Below are 19,317 nucleotides of genomic sequence, written 5' to 3' on the forward strand. Positions count from 1 at the left end.
CCTCTGCCCACTATGTTGCATAATTTAGCATCATGGGCAAATAATACAATTTTACCCCAAAGTCCCAGAGGCAGATCTTGCATGAAGATATTAAATAGGATTGGACCCAGGACTGAGCCCTGCGGTACTCCACTGTGCACTTCTGACTTTTCAGAGGGAGTACCATTTACCACCACCTTCTGATGTCTGCCACTGAGCCAGTCCCTAACCCTTGCAGTTAGTATTTCTCCTAGCCCCAACAAACTCATCTTGTTCAAGAGTCTACGGAGTGGGACGCTATCAAAAGCCTTGCTGTTCAAAGTTGTTAAAACACATGTGGAACTTGGAAGACTGGGCATCCAAGTGGCAGATGAAATTTAATGTGGACAAATGAAAAGTGATGCACATTGGGAAGAACAACCCAAATCACAGTTACCAGATGCTAGGGTCCCCCTTTGGGGGTCATAGAAACATAGAAGATGACGGCAGAAAAGGGCTACAGCCCATCAAGTCTGCCCACTCAGCACCTCCCCCCAAAAAATCTGGGTGTCATTGTAGACAATACACTGAAACCTACCACCCAATGTGCATCAGCAGCCAAAAGAGCAAAACAAGATACTAGGAATTATTAGAAAAGGGATGGTTGGAACTCAGTGTGTCATCTGTACAAAATGGAACGTTTTACAAGTGCATAATAATCAATCAAACAGAAAAATTTAACAAATCACTTGACAATCTTATTTATATTATCTATAAAAGAAACCCCCCCACCCCCCATTTATTAATAATAACATATTTGTCAATTATTATCTTTCCACTCCCACCCCCCCTTATCTACTGGAAATTGGAAGGACTATATGAAGCTTAATTATACCTTTTGGTGGAACTCAGTATGTCATATTTATAAAATGGAAAGGGTGTTTGCCATGCAACAGGGGAATTATAATAAGTTTAAAAAGATTTGGGGGCCATTGATTATTTATTCTAATGATCAGACATCTTAAACACCTAGATATTAGATAGGAAGTGCATTCTTGACACGCTGAACTTAGGACCCAAAGTGGTGAACTGGATTTGAAACTGTTGACGGACAGATCCTATTTAATATTATTTTACCCCCTCTTTGCACTGTATTAGGAGGTTTGGATGTAGAAATTCCATTTTTCTTTAGAGTGAAAATTTTTCATTCTGAAGCATTGGATTTTTTAAGCTGTTTAGCAAATTAAGTTGAAGCATAAATAATGTTGCTCTCAGCTTATCCCATTCCTACCTTCACAACATTTGTTCAGAAGATTTGATCCTTGAGTGTAATCTGTTCATAGGTACTATTTTTCAAGACTACGATTGGAAACTAGGCATAAGGATTATTTACCACCATTAAATTTTAGAATGATGATTCCAAGCCTTGTTATCCCACTGAAATCATTTCAAATTGTACAAAATTCAGTGGCTCGAGTACTACGAGATTTGTCTAAGTGTGACCATATTTTATCAACGCATAGAAGGTTGAAAATAGAACATAGAATTTGTTATAAGATTTTGCTGCTCAACTTTAAACTTTTAACAACTATTTCACCAGCCACTTCCGCTTCTTTGCTTTTACATCAACCTGTATGATCACCATGTTCTGGTTCAGCACATTCGTTGGATGTTCCATCAATTCAATCAATTACTACTACTACTACCACTATTTATCATTTCTACAGCACTGAAAGGCATACACAGCGCAGTACATTTAACATTCAATATAAAGTCCCTGCTCAGAAGAGCTTACAATCTAATTTGGACAGGCAGACAGGACATCTCAGGGTTGGGGAGATTCTGGTAGAAGGAATAATACTGACAGTGAGTGGGAGTTAAGAGTTGAAAGCAGCTTCAAAAAAGTGGGCTTGTAGCTTGGATTTGAAGCCTGATGGAGATGGAGCGCAATGGCAGCCAGTTCTAGGCATACGGCACGGTAAGAAAGAAAGAACGGAGTCTGGAGTTGGCAGAGGAGGAGAAGGGTACAGGTAAGAGGGACTAACACGACGAACGGAGTTCACGGGAAGGAGCATAAGGGGAGATAAGTGAGGAGAGGTATTGAGGGGCTATAGAGTGAATGCACTTGTAAGTCAGTAAGAGGAGTTTGAACTGTATTTGGAAAAGGATGGGGAGCAAATGAAGTGACTTGAGGAGAGGGGTAATGTGAGCATGGCAGCTCTCACAGAATGAGTCGTGCATCAGCATTCCAAATGGATTGCACGGGAGACTTGAGAGAAGTACGTTGCAGTAGTTAAGTGTGAGGCGATGAGAGCATGTGGATAAGAGTATGGGTAGTGTGTTTGGAGAGGAGAGGTTGGATTTTGGTAATATTAAAGAGGAGGAAGTGACAGGTTTCAGTAGTTTGTTGGATCTGAGCGGAGAAGGAGAGAGAGCAGTCAAAGATTACACCAAGGTTGAGAGCTGACAAGACAGGGAGGAGACTGTTATCCACAGAAATAGAGAACAACGGGGGGGGGGGGGGGGGAGTTCAGTTTTACCCATATTCAATTTGAGATGGCGGTGAGACATCCAAGTGGCAATGTCGGACAGCAAGGCTGAGATTCAGGCCTGAATTCCTGTAGCGATATTGTGACAAACCGGCTGGATCCTCAAGGTTAGTCACAGAGAAATATAGGAAAATATACAAACCCCGGTGCAGAAGGGCTGACCAAGTCAGGGTCCGGGGGAGTAGATCAGCTGACTATCCTGTAGAAAGCGAGGAAGAAATGGAAATAGAACAAAGAAGCTGTAACTTTCCTGAGGCAGTCCTAAAGCCAGGCAAGAAAGTTCTGCCTTGCTATTATCCAGTGCCTATTAGGCAGGAGGCAGATCAGCAGGGTGCCTGGAAAGAAACGATTCAAGCAGAGGGAAGGAAACTCTCCCTCCTGCAGCTACAGGGGAGAGGACGGAGGAGGGGCTGGGCTGGAGAGTCCCGGGAAGACAAGCTGTGCAGAGACAGAGTCCAGCGTGAGCTGAGGAACAGCCAGGTCTGGGATGGCAGTCTGACTGGGATATGATAGAAGAGCCAGTGGTATTGAGCCCAGGTGAATGCCAACCTGAACCCATGGAGACAGCATAACCCTGTGAGTTTTAAGGGAATGTTTTTGTTCTTACCTTATTGTTCCTCCATGGCTTGCTTTGAAAGGTGAATGCATGTTTAGGACAGAGACTGTAAGATTAAAAGGGGCAAAGTTTACTGTCCGTATAGCACCAGTGCAGATATCAATGCTTGAGTATATCTCAGCGGAGCAGGAAGAACAGCTGAAGAACGGTGGTGTCAGGTTACCAAACCTCTGTGCGCAGTGATTAAGGCTGAGCAGTCTTGAGAGAGAACGTTGAATTGAAGATTGCTCCGTTGCACTGTGAAAACTCAGGTTAGCCAGTTTGCACTGAACAAGATTAAACTGGCAGAACTGTTGCTCTAATAGCAAATGACTTAAGCCAAGATCTAACTCTGGTGAAGAGGACTGTTGGGACTATGTTGTATGCTGAGCAAAGAAGTTTATATTTTGAGAAAGTTCTTTTGTATTCCTGTGAAGTACCTGGTGGGCACGGGAGTGCTGTGAGCAAGGCTCAGTATTTCATCTTGAACCCTCCTGACTGTTGGTTTTCCTCAGGAACCTGCACAGAAGTTGTGCTAGTGAGCAAATCCAGGTATCCCAGTGGAAAGGTTTCCCCTACTTCAAAGGAGGCCCACGCCAGTATGTTACCGCCAGGCTACCTAAAACCGCTCGGCCAAAGCATAGGTGGTGACAATATCTGATGTGAAGAGGTAGATCTGGGAGTCATCAGCATAGAAATGATATTGAAAATCATGGGAGGAGATCAGTGTACCGAGAGAGCAGGTATATATGGAGAAGAGAAGAAGGTCCAGGATGGCAGCGGAGTAGGATCCACCTTAACATACACTGAAAGTACTATGGGAAAGATAGGAAGAAAACTAGGCGAGAACAGAACCCTGGAATCCCAGCAAGGAGCAGGTGGTGATCAAAAGCACTGAAGGATGATGACAGAGTAGAGGCCATTGAATTTGTCCAGTAATAAAGAATACAAAACCTTGATTTTTTAAAGGCAACCCTGTTTCAAAAGGCTTTTGGCAAGATCCCCTCAGATGGTGGAGATGGTACTGTATTTTGGATTATGCTGATTTCATCCTGAGCAAGATACGACCATAGCATTGTTTATTATATTCTTTTAATGGATTTCAGTATGTAATGTGGTTACTGTTTTTATATTTGTCTTTTGTTTTGTTGAATGTTATGTAAAGTTGTAATCTGCTTAGAATTTCTAAGATAATGCAGATAGTCTTATTAAACAATAAACTCCTAAGCTGAGATTTATATTCATGCACATTCCTTTACATTAGACTCTTATTTCCTAACTGTTAATCCATCCTATCTATTAGTTTTATTGTGCATCACATTGATGATGTGAACAGCATATTATATCTTTTTTTGGGGGTTTGAAACTTTTTAAAGAAGTAAACAGACAGAAAAAGCCAAAACAACCAAGCAGTATCCAAAAAACAGAGCAAATACAACACATAGTCCAACTCGCAGGTTGGGAAGAGGGTAGGGTAAACTAGAACAATAATACTAGTCAATTAGGAGATATGCAGGATATATACATACAAGCCCCCCCCCTCCACCCAAGAAACCTGCCAGCGCCCGGCAGGGCCTAGGACACACAAAGCAGCTAAGGAAAACCTGCAGAAAACCACACAGTCTGTCAGTGTACTCCCATTTTGTCCCCCGCAACCAAACAAGACAGAACCCCCCCACCCCTCCCCCTCAGCAACTTGAGAAAGAAAGGAGAAAAAGGAAGAAGATAAGAAAAAAAGAGAAAAGAACACCAAGGCAACCTCATAAGGGGTCAGCAAGAGCAACAGTGACCTGTTCCCAAAGAGACCTATACAGCCGATTAGGCCCCTTTCGCCGCCCTTCAAGACCCCGCAGCTCCCAATGGGTCACTTCCCGAAGTGCTCGCTTCCATCCCACCAAATCAGGGGGTTCTGCATCTGTCCACTTTCGGAGTACATCCCGTTTAGCTACGAGAAGGGCAACACAAACAAATCGCCATTGGGCAGCAATAAAGCCCTGATCTAAAAAGTCCACCTCATGACCCAAAACTAAAATACGATAAGATCACTGGACTGGCACCCCCAGGACCTGGACGAGGAAGTCCCCATTCCAATAAACACCTAATATCGGGCATTCAATAAGCATATGCAATAAAGTCCCAGATAAGCGCTCACATTTCGTGCAGTTCGCCGAGTCCCATAAGCCAGCCTGGAACCCCCTAAGCCGGATAAAGTAGGTACGATGAAGCAATTTAAACTGGAGTTCTTGCAATTGTGCACTACAAACCCCAGCGGTGACATTAGAGAAGCATACCCGAAGCTCCCCCGGGGTAACCACCTCCCCAGACCATTTAGAAGCCAGCCTAGGCATCAGGGTGTCCTCCCTTTCTGCCCTCGCAGTCCAATACCAGAAAGATAAAGAGTTGAGAGCAGATGGGAGTGTCATGAAGATTTGATCTACCCGTAAAAAAGAGCCACCCTCCGGGCGACGGCGGAGGTTAGCCAAGTAGAAATGCCGCAATTGAAGATAAGCAAAAAGGGTCATGCGAGGCAAGGACCAGGTGGTGCGCAGGGTGTCGAAGGAGGGAAAAACAAAAGGATCAGAGCCCACCGAAGACACATGACCCAAACAAAGACGAGAGCCGAAACGCACCTCAACGCCCCCCGGTGGTCCCACACCTGGGGGGAAAATCAGGGCTGTGACCAATCATCTGAAAAGCCCAGTTACCCCGACCCCTGCCAATCTGATGTCGCCACCACTGCAGCGCCCTGCATGACTAAAGTAAGACCCAGTCGGAGACGGCACCACTGGGGACAGTCAAGCAGGCTAACGCGTGATAAGGAGCTGTCCAAAAATCAAACAAGCCCCTTGGAGCAAAGTGAGGTTCTGTGGTGAAGAGCTCATGAACCCAGCGCAGCAGGGCGGCAACATTATACAGACAAAGGTCCGGCAGAGCCAACCCCCCCCCCCCTATTATGGCTCTGAGTAAGCATTCGCCAGCTTATATGTGCCCTCTTGTTATGCCAAATGAAGGATCCGATAAAGGACCGGTAAGAGTGTTCTTCCGCGAACTTAAGCCAAAGAGGAATCATCTGAAGAGGATAGAGGAGCTTAGGGAGCAAAACCATCTTCACAAGGGCAACCCTACCAGGCAAAGAGAGAGGCAGATCTCCCCAGCGAGCACAGTAATCCTGTAAAGTTTTCAGCTGATCAGAGATGTTATGGCGGTAAACAGTAGGTCAATCCGCACTAAGAAAAATTCCCAAATATTTAAGTTCTCCACTAGCCCGAGGGAATGGGAAAGCTGGATCAGAGCACGAGGCACAAGGGGAGGAGACAGGTTAGGCCTCCGATTTGCTGAAATTGATACATAGACCCGAGAACGCACCAAACGTGCCAATAAGGGTAGTCAAGCGGGGGATCGATTCGAGCCCTGCTCACAAACAACAACATATCATTCGCAAAGAGAGTAATTTTGCAGTCCTCATTACCCACCCGAATACCCAAAATGTCGGGGTAGGTCCGGATTTTGTGAGCTAGAGGCTCTAAGGACAAAATGAATAAAAGCGGGGATAAGGGGCAACCCTGTCGCGTGCCCCTATATAGGGAAAAAGAGGCTGTTTGACGCTTATTAATGAGTAGCTGGGCCGTGGGGGACGTATAAAGATGAATTATCCACTGATGGAAGGGCCCTGAAATACCAAATCATTGCACCACCCAAAAAGATAAGTCACCTTAACAAAGGCCTTTTCCGCGTCCAGGCTAGCCAGGAGATCGTCACCTACTCGGCCCCTACCCTCCCGAAGGGTGACCAACGCCCATATGATATTAGAGGAAGCAAAACGGCTCGGTACGAAGCCGACTTGATCAGCATAGATCAGGGAGGGAATCACCTGGGCCAGCCTACCTGCCAGAATCGCTGTAAGAAGCTTCATATCTTGGTTCAATAAAGAGATGGGACGGTAGGATCCCACCAACTCCGGGTCCTTTCTTGGCTTTGGTAGGACCACTACGTGAGCATAACTCTGAGCAGGAAGAACGCGGCTTGTGATCTGCATGTCGGCGTACAGGGCCACCAGGGCTGGTCCTATCTGAGTTTCAAAATTTTATATAACTTAGGCCCCATCCAGTCCGGTCCAGGGGCCTTAGCTAATTTCAACTTCCCCACTGCAATATGAATCTCAGCACATGAAATGGGTGCATTTAACATACATAATTGTTGTTCTGTCACCAGAGGTAGGGCAAGATCTCGAAAGAAAGAATCACGTGCTTCCAGATCATAAGGGCCAGGCCCACAAAGATCTTGGTAAAAACGAACAAATTGGTCCAGTATCTCTGTCTCCTCTGTATGAACATTATGATTGCTCTCCCGGATACGAGAAATGCGAGTGGCCTTCCGAAACGGCTTCATCAAATTAGCCAATAATTTACCTGCCTTATTACCCCACTGATACAACGGAAACTTGTAAACGTCAATATGAGACATAGCACGCTCGGTGAAAATAGCATCTATTTGTTTACGCAGGCTCAAGTATTCCGTGCGATTATCCTGAGGGCTGCACATGTAAGGTGATCCTACACAGTTGCAATTGCCGAGTGAGAGACACCAAGGCTGCGTCGCGTTGTCTGCGCTGCTTTACCGTATAGGCAATGATCCCTCCCAGTAGAAAGGCTTTGGCGGCTTCCCAAAAGATGGTATCCGAGACCTCCCCTCCCGCGTTAGTTTGGTAATAAAAATCCCATTCCGCCGGGAGATATTAATGAAAAGTTTTGTCCAGATAGAGTGTGGGATTAAGACGCCAGATGCGTTCATGGACAGGCCCCTGCCAAAGCATAGTGAGGGATACAGCGGCGTGGTCAATGAAGGGAACATCAAGGATGTGGATGCGCACCACCTGACCAATGGTCTGTGATGGCAGCAAAATGTAATCCAATCTAGAATGAGTATGATGCACCTCAGAATAAAATGTAAAATCTACTTCCCCTGGATGATGAGCCCTCCACACATCAATCAGGCCCAACTCGCTCATCAGAAAGTTCACGCCAAGCCGTTTGTTATCTCCCCGCACCACCCTGGGAGGTTTACAGTCTATCGTAGGGTCACTAGTAATGTTAAAATCCCCTGTCAGAATGGGTTCATAATTGGGCAAGGCCAACAGATGTGCCAACACGTTGGAAAGAAAGAATGAGCATATACATTTGGGCCATAGATATTGCACAAGACCACAGATCGATCCTGAAGGGTGCCAGCCCAGAGGACGAAACGGCCCTTAGGTTCCACAATAGTCTTGTGTTAAACCACCACCACTGCTTTGTTAATGAGGATAGCAACACCCCTCTGCCTAGAATTGTAAGAAGAATAAACAGCCTCCCCCACCCAGTCCCTCACTAATTTGGAGTGTTCACTAGAAGTAAGGCCACCAATATCTTCTCTCTCTTCAGAAAAGACAACACCTTCTTACATTTGATGGGGGAATGGAGACCATCCACATTAAGGGTGATATAAGTCAGGTCAGCCGTAGCCATGAGAACTGCAAAGATGAAACAAAAAGATAGACAGCTTAAGGGCTTCCCAGAAGGCTTCCCAGCCGGACCCCCAGGGAAAGGAGAGAAGAAGACTCCCAGTCGCTAAGAGGTACCCACCCACCAATCCCCCTCACCCTCAAGATCCTCTCCTGCCACCAATCCCCCATCACAAACAGCACCCACCACATAGACACACTTCCCACTCCCCAACCGCACCATCCCATGCCCCACCCCCAACCAGCAAACCCCCCCACCTCCAACCAGACAAAAAGAAGCGACAGAGATAACCAGAAGAAGATCCCAGGAGACTCCCGATCTAGGTCCCACCAGATCCATACCCTGCCCATCAAAGAAAACCATAAGAGGAGGATCCCCAACCTCCAACCCCACAAATCTCTGGAGACGGGAGTGATTCCTGGGGATTGGAGGAAAGCGGATGTGGTCCCTATTCATAAAAGTGGTCACAGGGATGAAGCAGGAAACTACAGGCCGGTGAGCCTCACTTCAGTTGTTGGAAAAATAATGGAAGTGTTGCTGAAAGAAAGGATAGTGTATTTCCTTGAGTCTAGTGGGTTACAGGATCCGAGGCAACATGGCTTTACAAAAGGTAAATCGTGCCAAACGAACCTGATTGAAATTTTTGATTGGGTGACCAGAGAGCTGGATCGAGGACATATGCTAGATGTAGTTTACTTGGATTTCAGCAAAGCCTTTGATACAGTTCCTCATAGGAGGCTGTTGAACAAACTTGAAGGGCTGAAGTTAGGACCCAAAGTGGTGAACTGGGTCAGAAACTGGCTGTCGGACAGACGCCAGAGGGTGGTGGTTAATGGAAGTCGCTCGAAGGAAGGAAAGGTGACTAGTGGAGTCCCTCAGGGTTCGGTGCTGGGGCCAATCCTGTTCAATATGTATGTAAGTGATATTGCTGAAGGGTTAGAAGGAAAAGTGTGCCTTTTTGCAGATGATACCAAGATTTGTAACAGAGTAGACACCGAAGAGGGAGTGGAAAATATGAAAAAGGATCTGCAAAAGTTAGAGGAATGGTCTAATGCCTGGCAACTAAAATTCAATGCAAAGAAATGCAGAATAATGCATTTGGGGATTAATAATAGGAAGGAACCGTATATGCTGGGAGGAGAGAAGCTGATATGCACGGACGGGGAGAGGGACCTTGGGGTGATAGTGTCCGAAGATCTAAAGGATAAAAAACAGTGTGACAAGGCAGTGGCTGCTGCCAGAAGGATTCTGGGCTGTATAAAGAGAGGCGTAGTCAGTAGAAGGAAGAAGGTGTTGATGCCCCTGTACAGGTCATTGGTGAGGCCCCACTTGGAGTATTGTGTTCAGTTTTGGAGACCGTATCTGGCGAAAGATGTAAGAAGACTTGAGGCGGTCCAGAGGAGGGCGATGAAAATGATAGGAGGCTTGCGCCAGAAGACGTATGAGGAGAGACTGGAAGCCCTGAATATGTATACCCTAGAGGAAAGGAGAGACAGGGGAGATATGATTCAGACGTTCAAATACTTAAAGGGTATTAACGTAGAACAAAATCTTTTCCAGAGAAAGGAAAATGGTAAAACCAGAGGACATAATTTGAGGTTGAGGGGTGGTAGATTCAAGGGCAATGTTAGGAAATTCTACTTTACGGAGAGGGTGGTGGATGCCTGGAATGCGCTCCCGAGAGAGGTGGTGGAGAGTAAAACTGTGACTGAGTTCAAAGAAGCGTGGGATGAACACAGAAGATTTAGAATCAGAAAATAATATTAAAGATTGAACTAGGCCAGTTACTGGGCAGACTTGTACGGCCTGTGTCTATGTATGGCCATTTGGAGGAGGATGGGCAGGGGAGGGCTTCAATGGCTGGGAGGGTGTAGATGGGCTGGAGTAAGTCTTAACAGAGATTTCGGCAGTTGGATCCCAAGCACAGTACCGGGTAAAGCTTTGGATTCTCGCCCAGAAATAGCTAAGAAGAAAAAAAAAAAAATTTTAATTGAATCAGGTTGGGCAGACTGGATGGACCATTCGGGTCTTTATCTGCCGTCATCTACTATGTTACTATGTTAGTTTACACTGTCTCCCTGTTTTCTGAGATACAATCTCCAGTGTTAGACATAATGCTCCATCCTGTTCCATTTCCTTGCATCCCCTGGAATCTCCCATCCTCTATTCTCATTTGTTGTATTAGGGGCTGTCTCTGTTCTCATATCACCTGCACCAGGAGCCTTTAACTTGCCTTCCGAGTGCTCAACACACAGCGAAACACAGACAGGAACTGCCCCTCAGCATTCTGGAAGAGTACTCTGTGGGGCAGGCTACCCATACGATGGCCCTCCTCACATGCAAAATTGCTGTCTTCAATTTGTGCAGGGACTGGACCAGTCTCGGTTTCTTCTGAAGAATCTTCCCAGTCTGAGCCACTGATGCTGGACACATCACCTACAGTTCATGAGTAAGGAAAGGAAGACAAGAAAAACAGAGCATAATGGTTTGAAATTTGGCAGCAAAAATTTAATGCTAAGAAATGCAAGGTTGTGCATTTGGGCTGCAAAAACCAGAGGGAATGGTACAATTCAGGGGGTGAAGATCTTATGTGCACGACAGAAGAGCGGGACTTGGGTGTGATTGTATGTGATGATCTTAAGGTGGCCAAACAGGTTGAAAAGATGACGGTGAAAGCTAGAAGGATGCTAGGTTGCAAAGGAAGAGCTATGGCCATTAGGAAAAAGGAGGTATTGATGCCTCTGTATAAGACTCTGATGAGACCTCATTTAGAATATTGTGTACAATTCTGGAGGCCACACCTTCAAAAAGATATAAAAAGGATGGAGTTGGTCCAGAGGAAGGCTACTAAAATGGTGTGTGGTCTTTGAGATAAGGCGTATGAGGACAAACTTAAAAATCTCAATTTGTATACTTTGGAAGAAAAGCGGGAGAGGGGTGATATGATAGAAATGTTTAAATACCTATGTAATGTAAATGTGCATGAGTTGAGTCACTTTCATTTGAAAGGAAACTCTGCAATGAGAGGGCATAGGATGACGTTAAAGAGGTGATAGGCTCTGGAGTAATCTGTGGAAATACATTTTTACAGAAAGGGTGGTAGATGCGTGGAACAGTCTCCTGGAAGAGGTGGTGGAGACAGAGACTGCTCAGAATTACAAAGAGCCACAGTGGGAATTGAACCAGTTCCTCTGATTCTCAGACCTTTGCACTAGCCTAGGCTACTCCTCACATCTCTTGCTACCTTCTTTCCTGCCTGGTTGGGAGAATATCGTAAGTGAATCTCTCTCACCTGCATGCATCCTATCCTCAAATTCTTGCACGCTCACCATGACCTTTCCCATAAGCCTCTGTTTCAAGTTAAAGCGGTGCCAATCCAATTTGTAGTGCTCAATCTGCAGCAGAAAGGGAAATGACATTAAAAAAAACACCAATTGGGAAAGTGATTAGAACCGGAGACATTACATTACACCTAAAAACCTGGCTATTCTCAAAACTGTAACACTTCCCCCCTCTTAGGCCTCTCACCTTCCCCCTTTACACCTAACTCTTTAATCTCTCCACTGTAGTTCCTCTCTCATCCTTCTTCCTGTAAACCGTGCCGAGCTCCGCATTCGTGGAGATGGTGCGGTATATAAACCCAAGGTTTAGTTTAGTTTACATTGCAAATTAGTGATATTAGAAAGGGATATGATTTAGGGAAAGAGCAAGGGAAGTGTTTTTCTGATTGCTGTACTATACATCCTGGCTTGGCAGGGAATTCTCAACCTGCCTTCGGTCTATCTGATTCTTCCTCCCAAGCACCTCTCCAATCCCTTGTCTCACTCACTTTCAACTCCCCCTTCACCCCACTATCGCCCACCTTCCCCCTCTCTTCCTCACTTGCTCCTCACGGCTCTCAAACACGCACTGACAGGTGGAACAGCACATTCGATCTGATATCTCTGGAATCATTTGAATACTTCTTTCCTTGTCCATTCCTTCAATCTGCTCTGAAAGACAGAAAAATGTGTAAAAAGATTAGGTACTGTATCTGGGGATTGATACTTATCGAAAGATTAGGTTCTTACCTCTGCTAATCTTCTTTCTTGTAAATCCTCTCTTTATTCTGAACTGCAGGGAGTTGTTCTCCTTGGGCAGCCAAGGACTGTAGGATCTTCAATTAACCAAAATTGAGCCCCTCCCACTGTGCACATCTCCTGGAGCATGCTCCCTGAAACCCTAGTCAGTCACCAAGCAGCCAGGAAGGTCTACAGGAGAAACAAGAAACAAAAGAGAGAGAGAGAGGGGGGGGAAGGGGGAACTCCCTCAATTCTTCTCATGTTAACAAATTAAAAATATCAACCACTGAAAATGCAAAACAGAATATGAACATTAAAATCTGAACTATAAAACTTTATAAGGAGAAACAGCCTGTACAGTCAGAAGACGACAACCACCCTGGGACCCCTCTAACTTCACCTCATAGTGAAACAGATGGTACTCTCAGAAAGGGCAGGTGTCCAGAATAAAGAGAGGATTTACAAGAAAGATTAGCAGAGGTAAGAACCTAATCTTTCGTTCCTCTACAACCCCTCTTTATTCTGGACTGCTGGGATGTAACAGAGCAGTCCCAAAATATCATTGGGGGGGGGGACCGATGAGCCCGCCACCAGAACTGAAGCCCTAAAAGCATCGTGTGCTGTGGACAGAGCTACTAGGTGCTTTTCTGTACAGAAAAAGAGCAGCCGAGCTTCCAGGCCAAGAGGACTCCTGGTGCCTCCCTGCCTGTTGATATAGGCCACCGCCATTGCATTGTCTGAGACTACTCGGACAGCTCGACGATGGAGACACTTCTGGAAATGCAACAAGGCTAGGCGAATCACCCTCAGTTCCAGGCAATTGCTCTTGGAGGGAGACCACCGGCCCTGGACCAGGGCAGACATACAAACTACTCCCCAGAGAGACTCGCGTCCGTGGAAAGAATCACCCAGTCCAAGACCCTCAGTGGCAGACCTCTGGACAAGGTCATAGGGTTCAACCACCACTGCATGCTGTTGCACGCCACCACCATCCAATGCAGCAGCACTTGAATATTAAGCCGCCCGTCTTATATTCGAGTCAACCACTTTTCCTCCTTTTGGGGGGGTAAATGGGGTTAACGAGTCCCATTGTGGGCTCTACCGGGACAGTAGCGAATCCTGGAGGGGACACAACCAGGCCCTGGCCCACAGAAACAAATTTATCGTTGCTACTATGAGACCCAGGACCTGAAGATATTTCCAGGAGGGTCCCTTGAAATGTGTTTGAGCAGAGGTGCCCAAAAGGTTGATTGTAATCGACCAATAGATCGCAAGGGCAATGCGAGTCGATCGTGGAGCCCATAAGACTCGTTTTGCCTTTGCATTCTCCCTGCTTCCCTGATGCTGCAAAAGAGCCTTCTTTCCCCCCCCCCCCATGTCAATTCTGACGTTGGAGAGGAAGTTCCAGGCAGGCAAGCAACCACTCACTGTGTTCTGACTGAAAAACGGCAGGCACTGCTGAAACAGCATGCATGGAGATCTCAAACCTCAGGAAACTGGATTTCAAGTCTTCTCATCTGCCCGGTCATCCTGAACAGTGACTTCCAACATCTGTGAATTACTCAGGGAAGGTACACAGTCCGGTCCCGATCGCACCTCAATTTTCAAGTTTATTAAAAATTTGATTAAATGCAAATCAAGATTTCTAAGCATTTTAAAATTTATAATAAAAAGAGGGAGATGAAATTTGACAGATATCCACTTAACACCACATGACTGACAGAAACAATTAGGAAAGTTGGGAGAACTACAAATTAAAAGTAAAGAATACAAAAAGGGGAGACCACAAAAAGAAGGGGAGGCAGTTATAAATATCGAACGGCTCTATGTTTAAAGTCGATTTAGGAATCATATGCATCTTGGAAAAGGTAAATCTTTAATATTCCCTTAAATTTGGATACGTTTTTTTCTGCCCTGATATACAAAGGTAAGGCGTTCCATTTCATAGGAGCTGTAACTGCTCCACCCCTTAGTGGACAAACTCGGGGTGAGCTAGCTCCCGATCTTGGAGCCCCAATCTGATGTGCAGACTGTTGGGGGAGCTTACTGCAGTGGCACGTAACCCCCCAGATGCAGGCTTTACTCCAAAGTCTGCAATGTCCCCTCAGGATATTTCCACAGCACAAAGGGCAAAACCCACGAAAAGAATCAAATCAATATACTAAAAAGAAATGAAACACGAGCAGAAGAGATGAGCTCCTACAGCTTGGCTTGTAGGATTACAAAACTGGGGTTTCAGGAAGCATGCTCCAGGAGGTGTACACAGTGGGAGGGGCTCAATTTTGGTTAATTGAAGATCCTACAGTCTTTGGCTGCCCAAGGTGCACAACTCCCAGCAGTCCAAAATAAAGAGGGATTGTACAAGAATCAGCAATGTCACACACACACTGATTTAACAAGATGCACTATCTTGTAGCAATGCAGTTTATTCTGGATTTTCCCATGCTAATCTTTTCCAAGGTGCCTATGAGGGAGTCAGGGATTCTCCCTCACGAGTGATGTTGTTATGTTGGTGGGCAGTAGAGGGCGCTGGCCAATTAGTGGGTAAACTATAGGGTCCTCCTGAATGCATTGAGTTCTGTAGTTCAGAGTTCAATCCTCAGCCAGCAGGTGACTCTGAACTACAAGGTCCAAGATGCATTGAGCTTTGTAGCTCAGGGCTCAACCCTCATCCAGCAGGTGGCGCTGAACTGTATGAACAGGCTACCTTGCTGAGTCATGGGGTGGAACCCAGGCAAGAAGAGCTTCATATGCCCAGTCTGGGGTTCATTCTGGGAGGTCTCTGTGAGAGGGTACCTGTGGGAAGGTGAGAGCCTCCACAAAGAGACTTACTTCCCTAAGCAGATAAGGCTCAGAAGCTGTGGATTAAGGAGAACTCCGGGGGAAGCTAAGAAGACTGGGAAAGATTACTTGGAAGAGCTGGTATGGCGAGTGGTGTTGTGCTTGGCTGGATGAGAAGCCTACTGAATGTATTGGAAGCCTGGACAATAAAGGTGCTGGCTAAGGTTGAGGTTATGTGCTGAAGAGCCTAACACTGCTTTGAAAGGACAGCTAATATCTGGTGTGGCTGACGTAAGCCACACAGGTTGAAATTGCTGAGAGCTGATTAAAGGACTAAAAAACACTGAATGGGAACTGATACTGTCTTTAGAACAAACTGTTACACTGGACTAAGAGGCTGAACTTAAAATATTATTTAAGTTCAGCCTCTTAGTCCTGTGTAACAGTTTGTTCTAAAGACAGTATCGGTTCCCATTCAGTGTTTTGGTTTCTCTGCGCTTGTGAAGGAACAGACTCAGGTCCTGTACACCAATAAAAGTGTTCATTATACCTTCAAGAGTGTTCAGAAGTGTATATGTGTATGAAATTGAATATAGAGAGGGTTGTAGCCCGGAGCACTGCAGATCCTGGCAATGTGATTGGGAAATGACCACTCGACTCTTCACGGCAGATGTAGATCAGGACAGCACTGGATGCTCTCTCAAGACAGGTAAGCACTGTTGGTCCACAGGAATGATACAGCTTCAGCGGGCTCTGGTTGAGGGCTTCCAAGTGCCCTGGTGTAGGGTGCTCAGGCAGTATTCTCTCCAGGGCCTTTTCAAAATGGGCACCACCCAGCTAACTTCTTCCCATGGTCTAGTATCTCTCCATCTCTTCCACTCTCCCCCACTTATGGTCAGGGATCTGTCCTCCCCATCTCTTAACCTCTCTCCCATTCATTGGAGCTATGCTGGTGAAACTGTGGTGCTAATGAAAAGTATCAGATACCTGTGCATGTGTTGCTGGGTTTCTCAGGGAGAATGTGCCTTGTGGAGAAGTTAACCAGTGATAGTCCATTTAGGAGATAAGAGTCTTGGCCAGCCTCAAACACCGACCGAATTTCTAATTCCATTATTCCAGAGATAGATGTGTTATAAAACACGCTACTTAGTCCAAACTCTGTCTGCAGTTATCAAAATGTCACTTCCAGCCTGTAAAGAAAAGCATCAGAACCGTGTCAATATAGTCATTTACTATTAAGACCCAATTCATTAAAAGGTCTTTTATCAAAAGACCTGGAATGTAAGAAAAGCCTTATAAATTCAGCCCTTGGTATTCCATGAACAATTATATAAGTGCAAAATCCCCAGTGTGCCTTTTCCCTTGACAAAGCTTAAGATCAAGATTTTCTTTCACTTGATTATGCTCCTTAGAATAAACGAGCAGAATAAAAATTAAAAGCACAGTGAAAAGTAACAGAAATTGACAAGTGAGAAAAGAAAAACACTACGTAGTATGAACAGCATCTATGGTAGCTCAAGAACCCGTGTGTATGACTGAAGCAGCCAAATCAGAGACATTTGGCGATTCACTCATGATAATTTCTACAAAAACAGAGCAGGTACTGTATATACTCAAATATAAATCGATACCCCCATTTTTACCCCCAAAAAGGAGGAGAAATGGTTGACTCGAATATGAGACAGGGCTTAATATTCAAGTGCCATGCCCTGCCAGGATCTGCACCCAGTGTCCCCTCCCCTGCCAGGCTCTGTACTCATCCCCCTTCCCTCCCAAGCTCTGAACCTAGCCCCCCCTCCCTGCCAGGCTCTGCACCAAGTCCCTTCCCATACTAACAATTTTTTTACCCTCCCCCCCGCATACCTTTTCTCGTATCCCTGGTGGTCCAACAGTGTATGAACTTGTAGGACTTGGCTAAACAACTTTCCAAGTCGAGTATTAAATTACTATGAACCCCTCAGATTCCTGCGCTGCTCAGTACAATTACTGTAACAGCTGATGGCAGGTGGGCAGTTCTCTTTCATTGGGTGTTCATAGTTTTTCTTTTTGTATTTTTTAAATTATGCATTAAAAACTTATCTTTAGGCGTACTTAAGTCTATATTTTATCTGTGACTCAATAAATGAAAACTGGCGGCACTTATCTTTTTGTTGCCGCTTGTGTTTCAAATACGCGCTGCCGGTGCAAATAGAGCCGCAGGAATCTGAAGGGTTCATAGTAATTTAATACTCGACTTGGAAAGTTGTTTAGCCAAGTCCTACAAGTTCGTTGGTTGTTGTGATTACTTCTAGTAGGAACTTGAGACCATTTTCGCTGTAGTAGTGATCCAACAGTGTATGGTCAGGAGTGAACTTTCCCTGCTCCTGCCCTGCACCCTCTACTTCCGATCTCGCAGCTAGCGGTGCACAGGCACGAGCTTCTCAATCTCCCGCATGGCCCTGCATCGCTTGCTGAATGGCTGCCACTAGTTCTCGCAAGTCCCGCGAGAACTGTCAGCAGCCATTCAGGAACCTGCGTAGGGCCGTGCGGGAGCTCGAGAAGGTCACTCTTGCATGCCTGTGTGCCACTGGCTGCTAGCTAGGAAGGAGGGGCGCAGGGCAGGAGCGGGAAAAGTTTGCTCCTGCCCATATATCGCTGGACCACCAGGGATACGAGAAAAAGTAAACGGGGGGAGAGGGGTAAAAAAATTGTCGGTATCTGTCGGGACAGATCCCTCCTGTCCCAGCCTACCAATGGCCTGCATCAAGTCCGGGAGGGGGGTTGGGTTATGACCCAAATATAGGATAAGACCCCCATTTTTGGCCCCAAACTCTCGTCCTATATTAGAGTATATATGGTATGTCAAAACAAGCCAAGGAAGAGATGCAGAAAACTCTCTCTCAAACCTAATGTAAGGCAAATGGATGCTTTAGACCAGTGGTTCCCAACCCTGTCCTGGTGGACCCCCAGGCTAATCGGGTTTTCAGGCTAGCCCTAATGAATATGCATGAGAGAGATTTGCAAATCTGCTCCATGCATATTCATTAGGGCTAGCCTGAAAACCCAATTGGCCTGGGGGTCCTCTAGGACAGGGTTGGGAACCACTGCTTTAGACCAAGCATGTCAAACTCACGGCCCACAACAAACATCTTTGCGGCCCAGCCAATGTAATCCAATAAGTCATAACTGGAATTGTAAAATTTCTCCCGCAATCCATCGGCACTGAACAGTCGCCTATCTAAGACATTTGAAAACAACGATACAATGTACGAGTATAACCAGTTGCTTATTCTTATTAAGTAGTACGATATAGACGTCTTTGGTACCGAAGACAAGTTTGCGCCTCGAGTCATAACACACCATTTCCCCCCACTAATACTAGCAGTGAATCAGACAATAATAATAGCTTCCATGCCATTAGTCTTGTATTGGCTTGCTTGGTGCGCCTAACAGGAAATATTTCACCTTCAGAGTACAATAAAAATACAAGTATAGGTTTATTTATGTTTTATACTTTATTAATTTGTGCAATTATTCTGTGTCTGGTAAGTTAATATTTAAGAAAAGATATTGATTTTTATTGAAATGTTTTATTTTTTGTGTGTGTTAATGATTACTCATTTATTTCAGCTCTTTGTATTCAGCATGTTTTTTTCAAAACCAAGTGGTAGTAAAACTAAATGAAAAACTGCTGATGAACATCAAAATTTCCAAGAAAAGTGGGAATTGGAGTATTTTTGCTGGGAAGTAAAAGATAAAATAATTTGCTCAATATGTAATAATGCTGTTAGTGTGCCAAAGTTATATAACATTAAACGGCACTATGAACAGCAAAAATCAAAATATGACAATTACGAAGGAGAAATGAGATGACAAAAGTTGAAAAAGTTCAA

General features: G+C 45.3%; 1 protein-coding gene across 2 annotated transcripts in view; it reads right to left on the bottom strand.

Annotated features, from left to right (window-relative positions):
* Positions 1 to 19,317, bottom strand: part of ANKZF1 (ankyrin repeat and zinc finger peptidyl tRNA hydrolase 1) — a 90,185-nt gene that overhangs the window by 65,130 nt on the left and 5,738 nt on the right. Inside the window, exons 2-5 of one of the 2 annotated variants that reach the window (XM_033944865.1) lie at positions 16,433 to 16,635; positions 12,486 to 12,595; positions 11,896 to 11,998; positions 10,837 to 11,039 (exon numbers count right to left, since the gene is read on the bottom strand). In XM_033944865.1, coding sequence (XP_033800756.1) covers positions 10,837 to 11,039; positions 11,896 to 11,998; positions 12,486 to 12,595; positions 16,433 to 16,556 — 540 coding nt within the window. In that variant the 5' untranslated portion in view covers positions 16,557 to 16,635. Of the gene's footprint in view, positions 1 to 10,836; positions 11,040 to 11,895; positions 11,999 to 12,465; positions 12,596 to 16,432; positions 16,636 to 19,317 lie in introns of those variants that run through there. The other variant, XM_033944866.1, reaches the window with a different exon arrangement.

This window comes from Geotrypetes seraphini, chromosome 5 (assembly GCF_902459505.1).
Source record: "Geotrypetes seraphini chromosome 5, aGeoSer1.1, whole genome shotgun sequence".
In the NCBI taxonomy this organism is placed as follows: domain Eukaryota; kingdom Metazoa; phylum Chordata; class Amphibia; order Gymnophiona; family Dermophiidae; genus Geotrypetes; species Geotrypetes seraphini.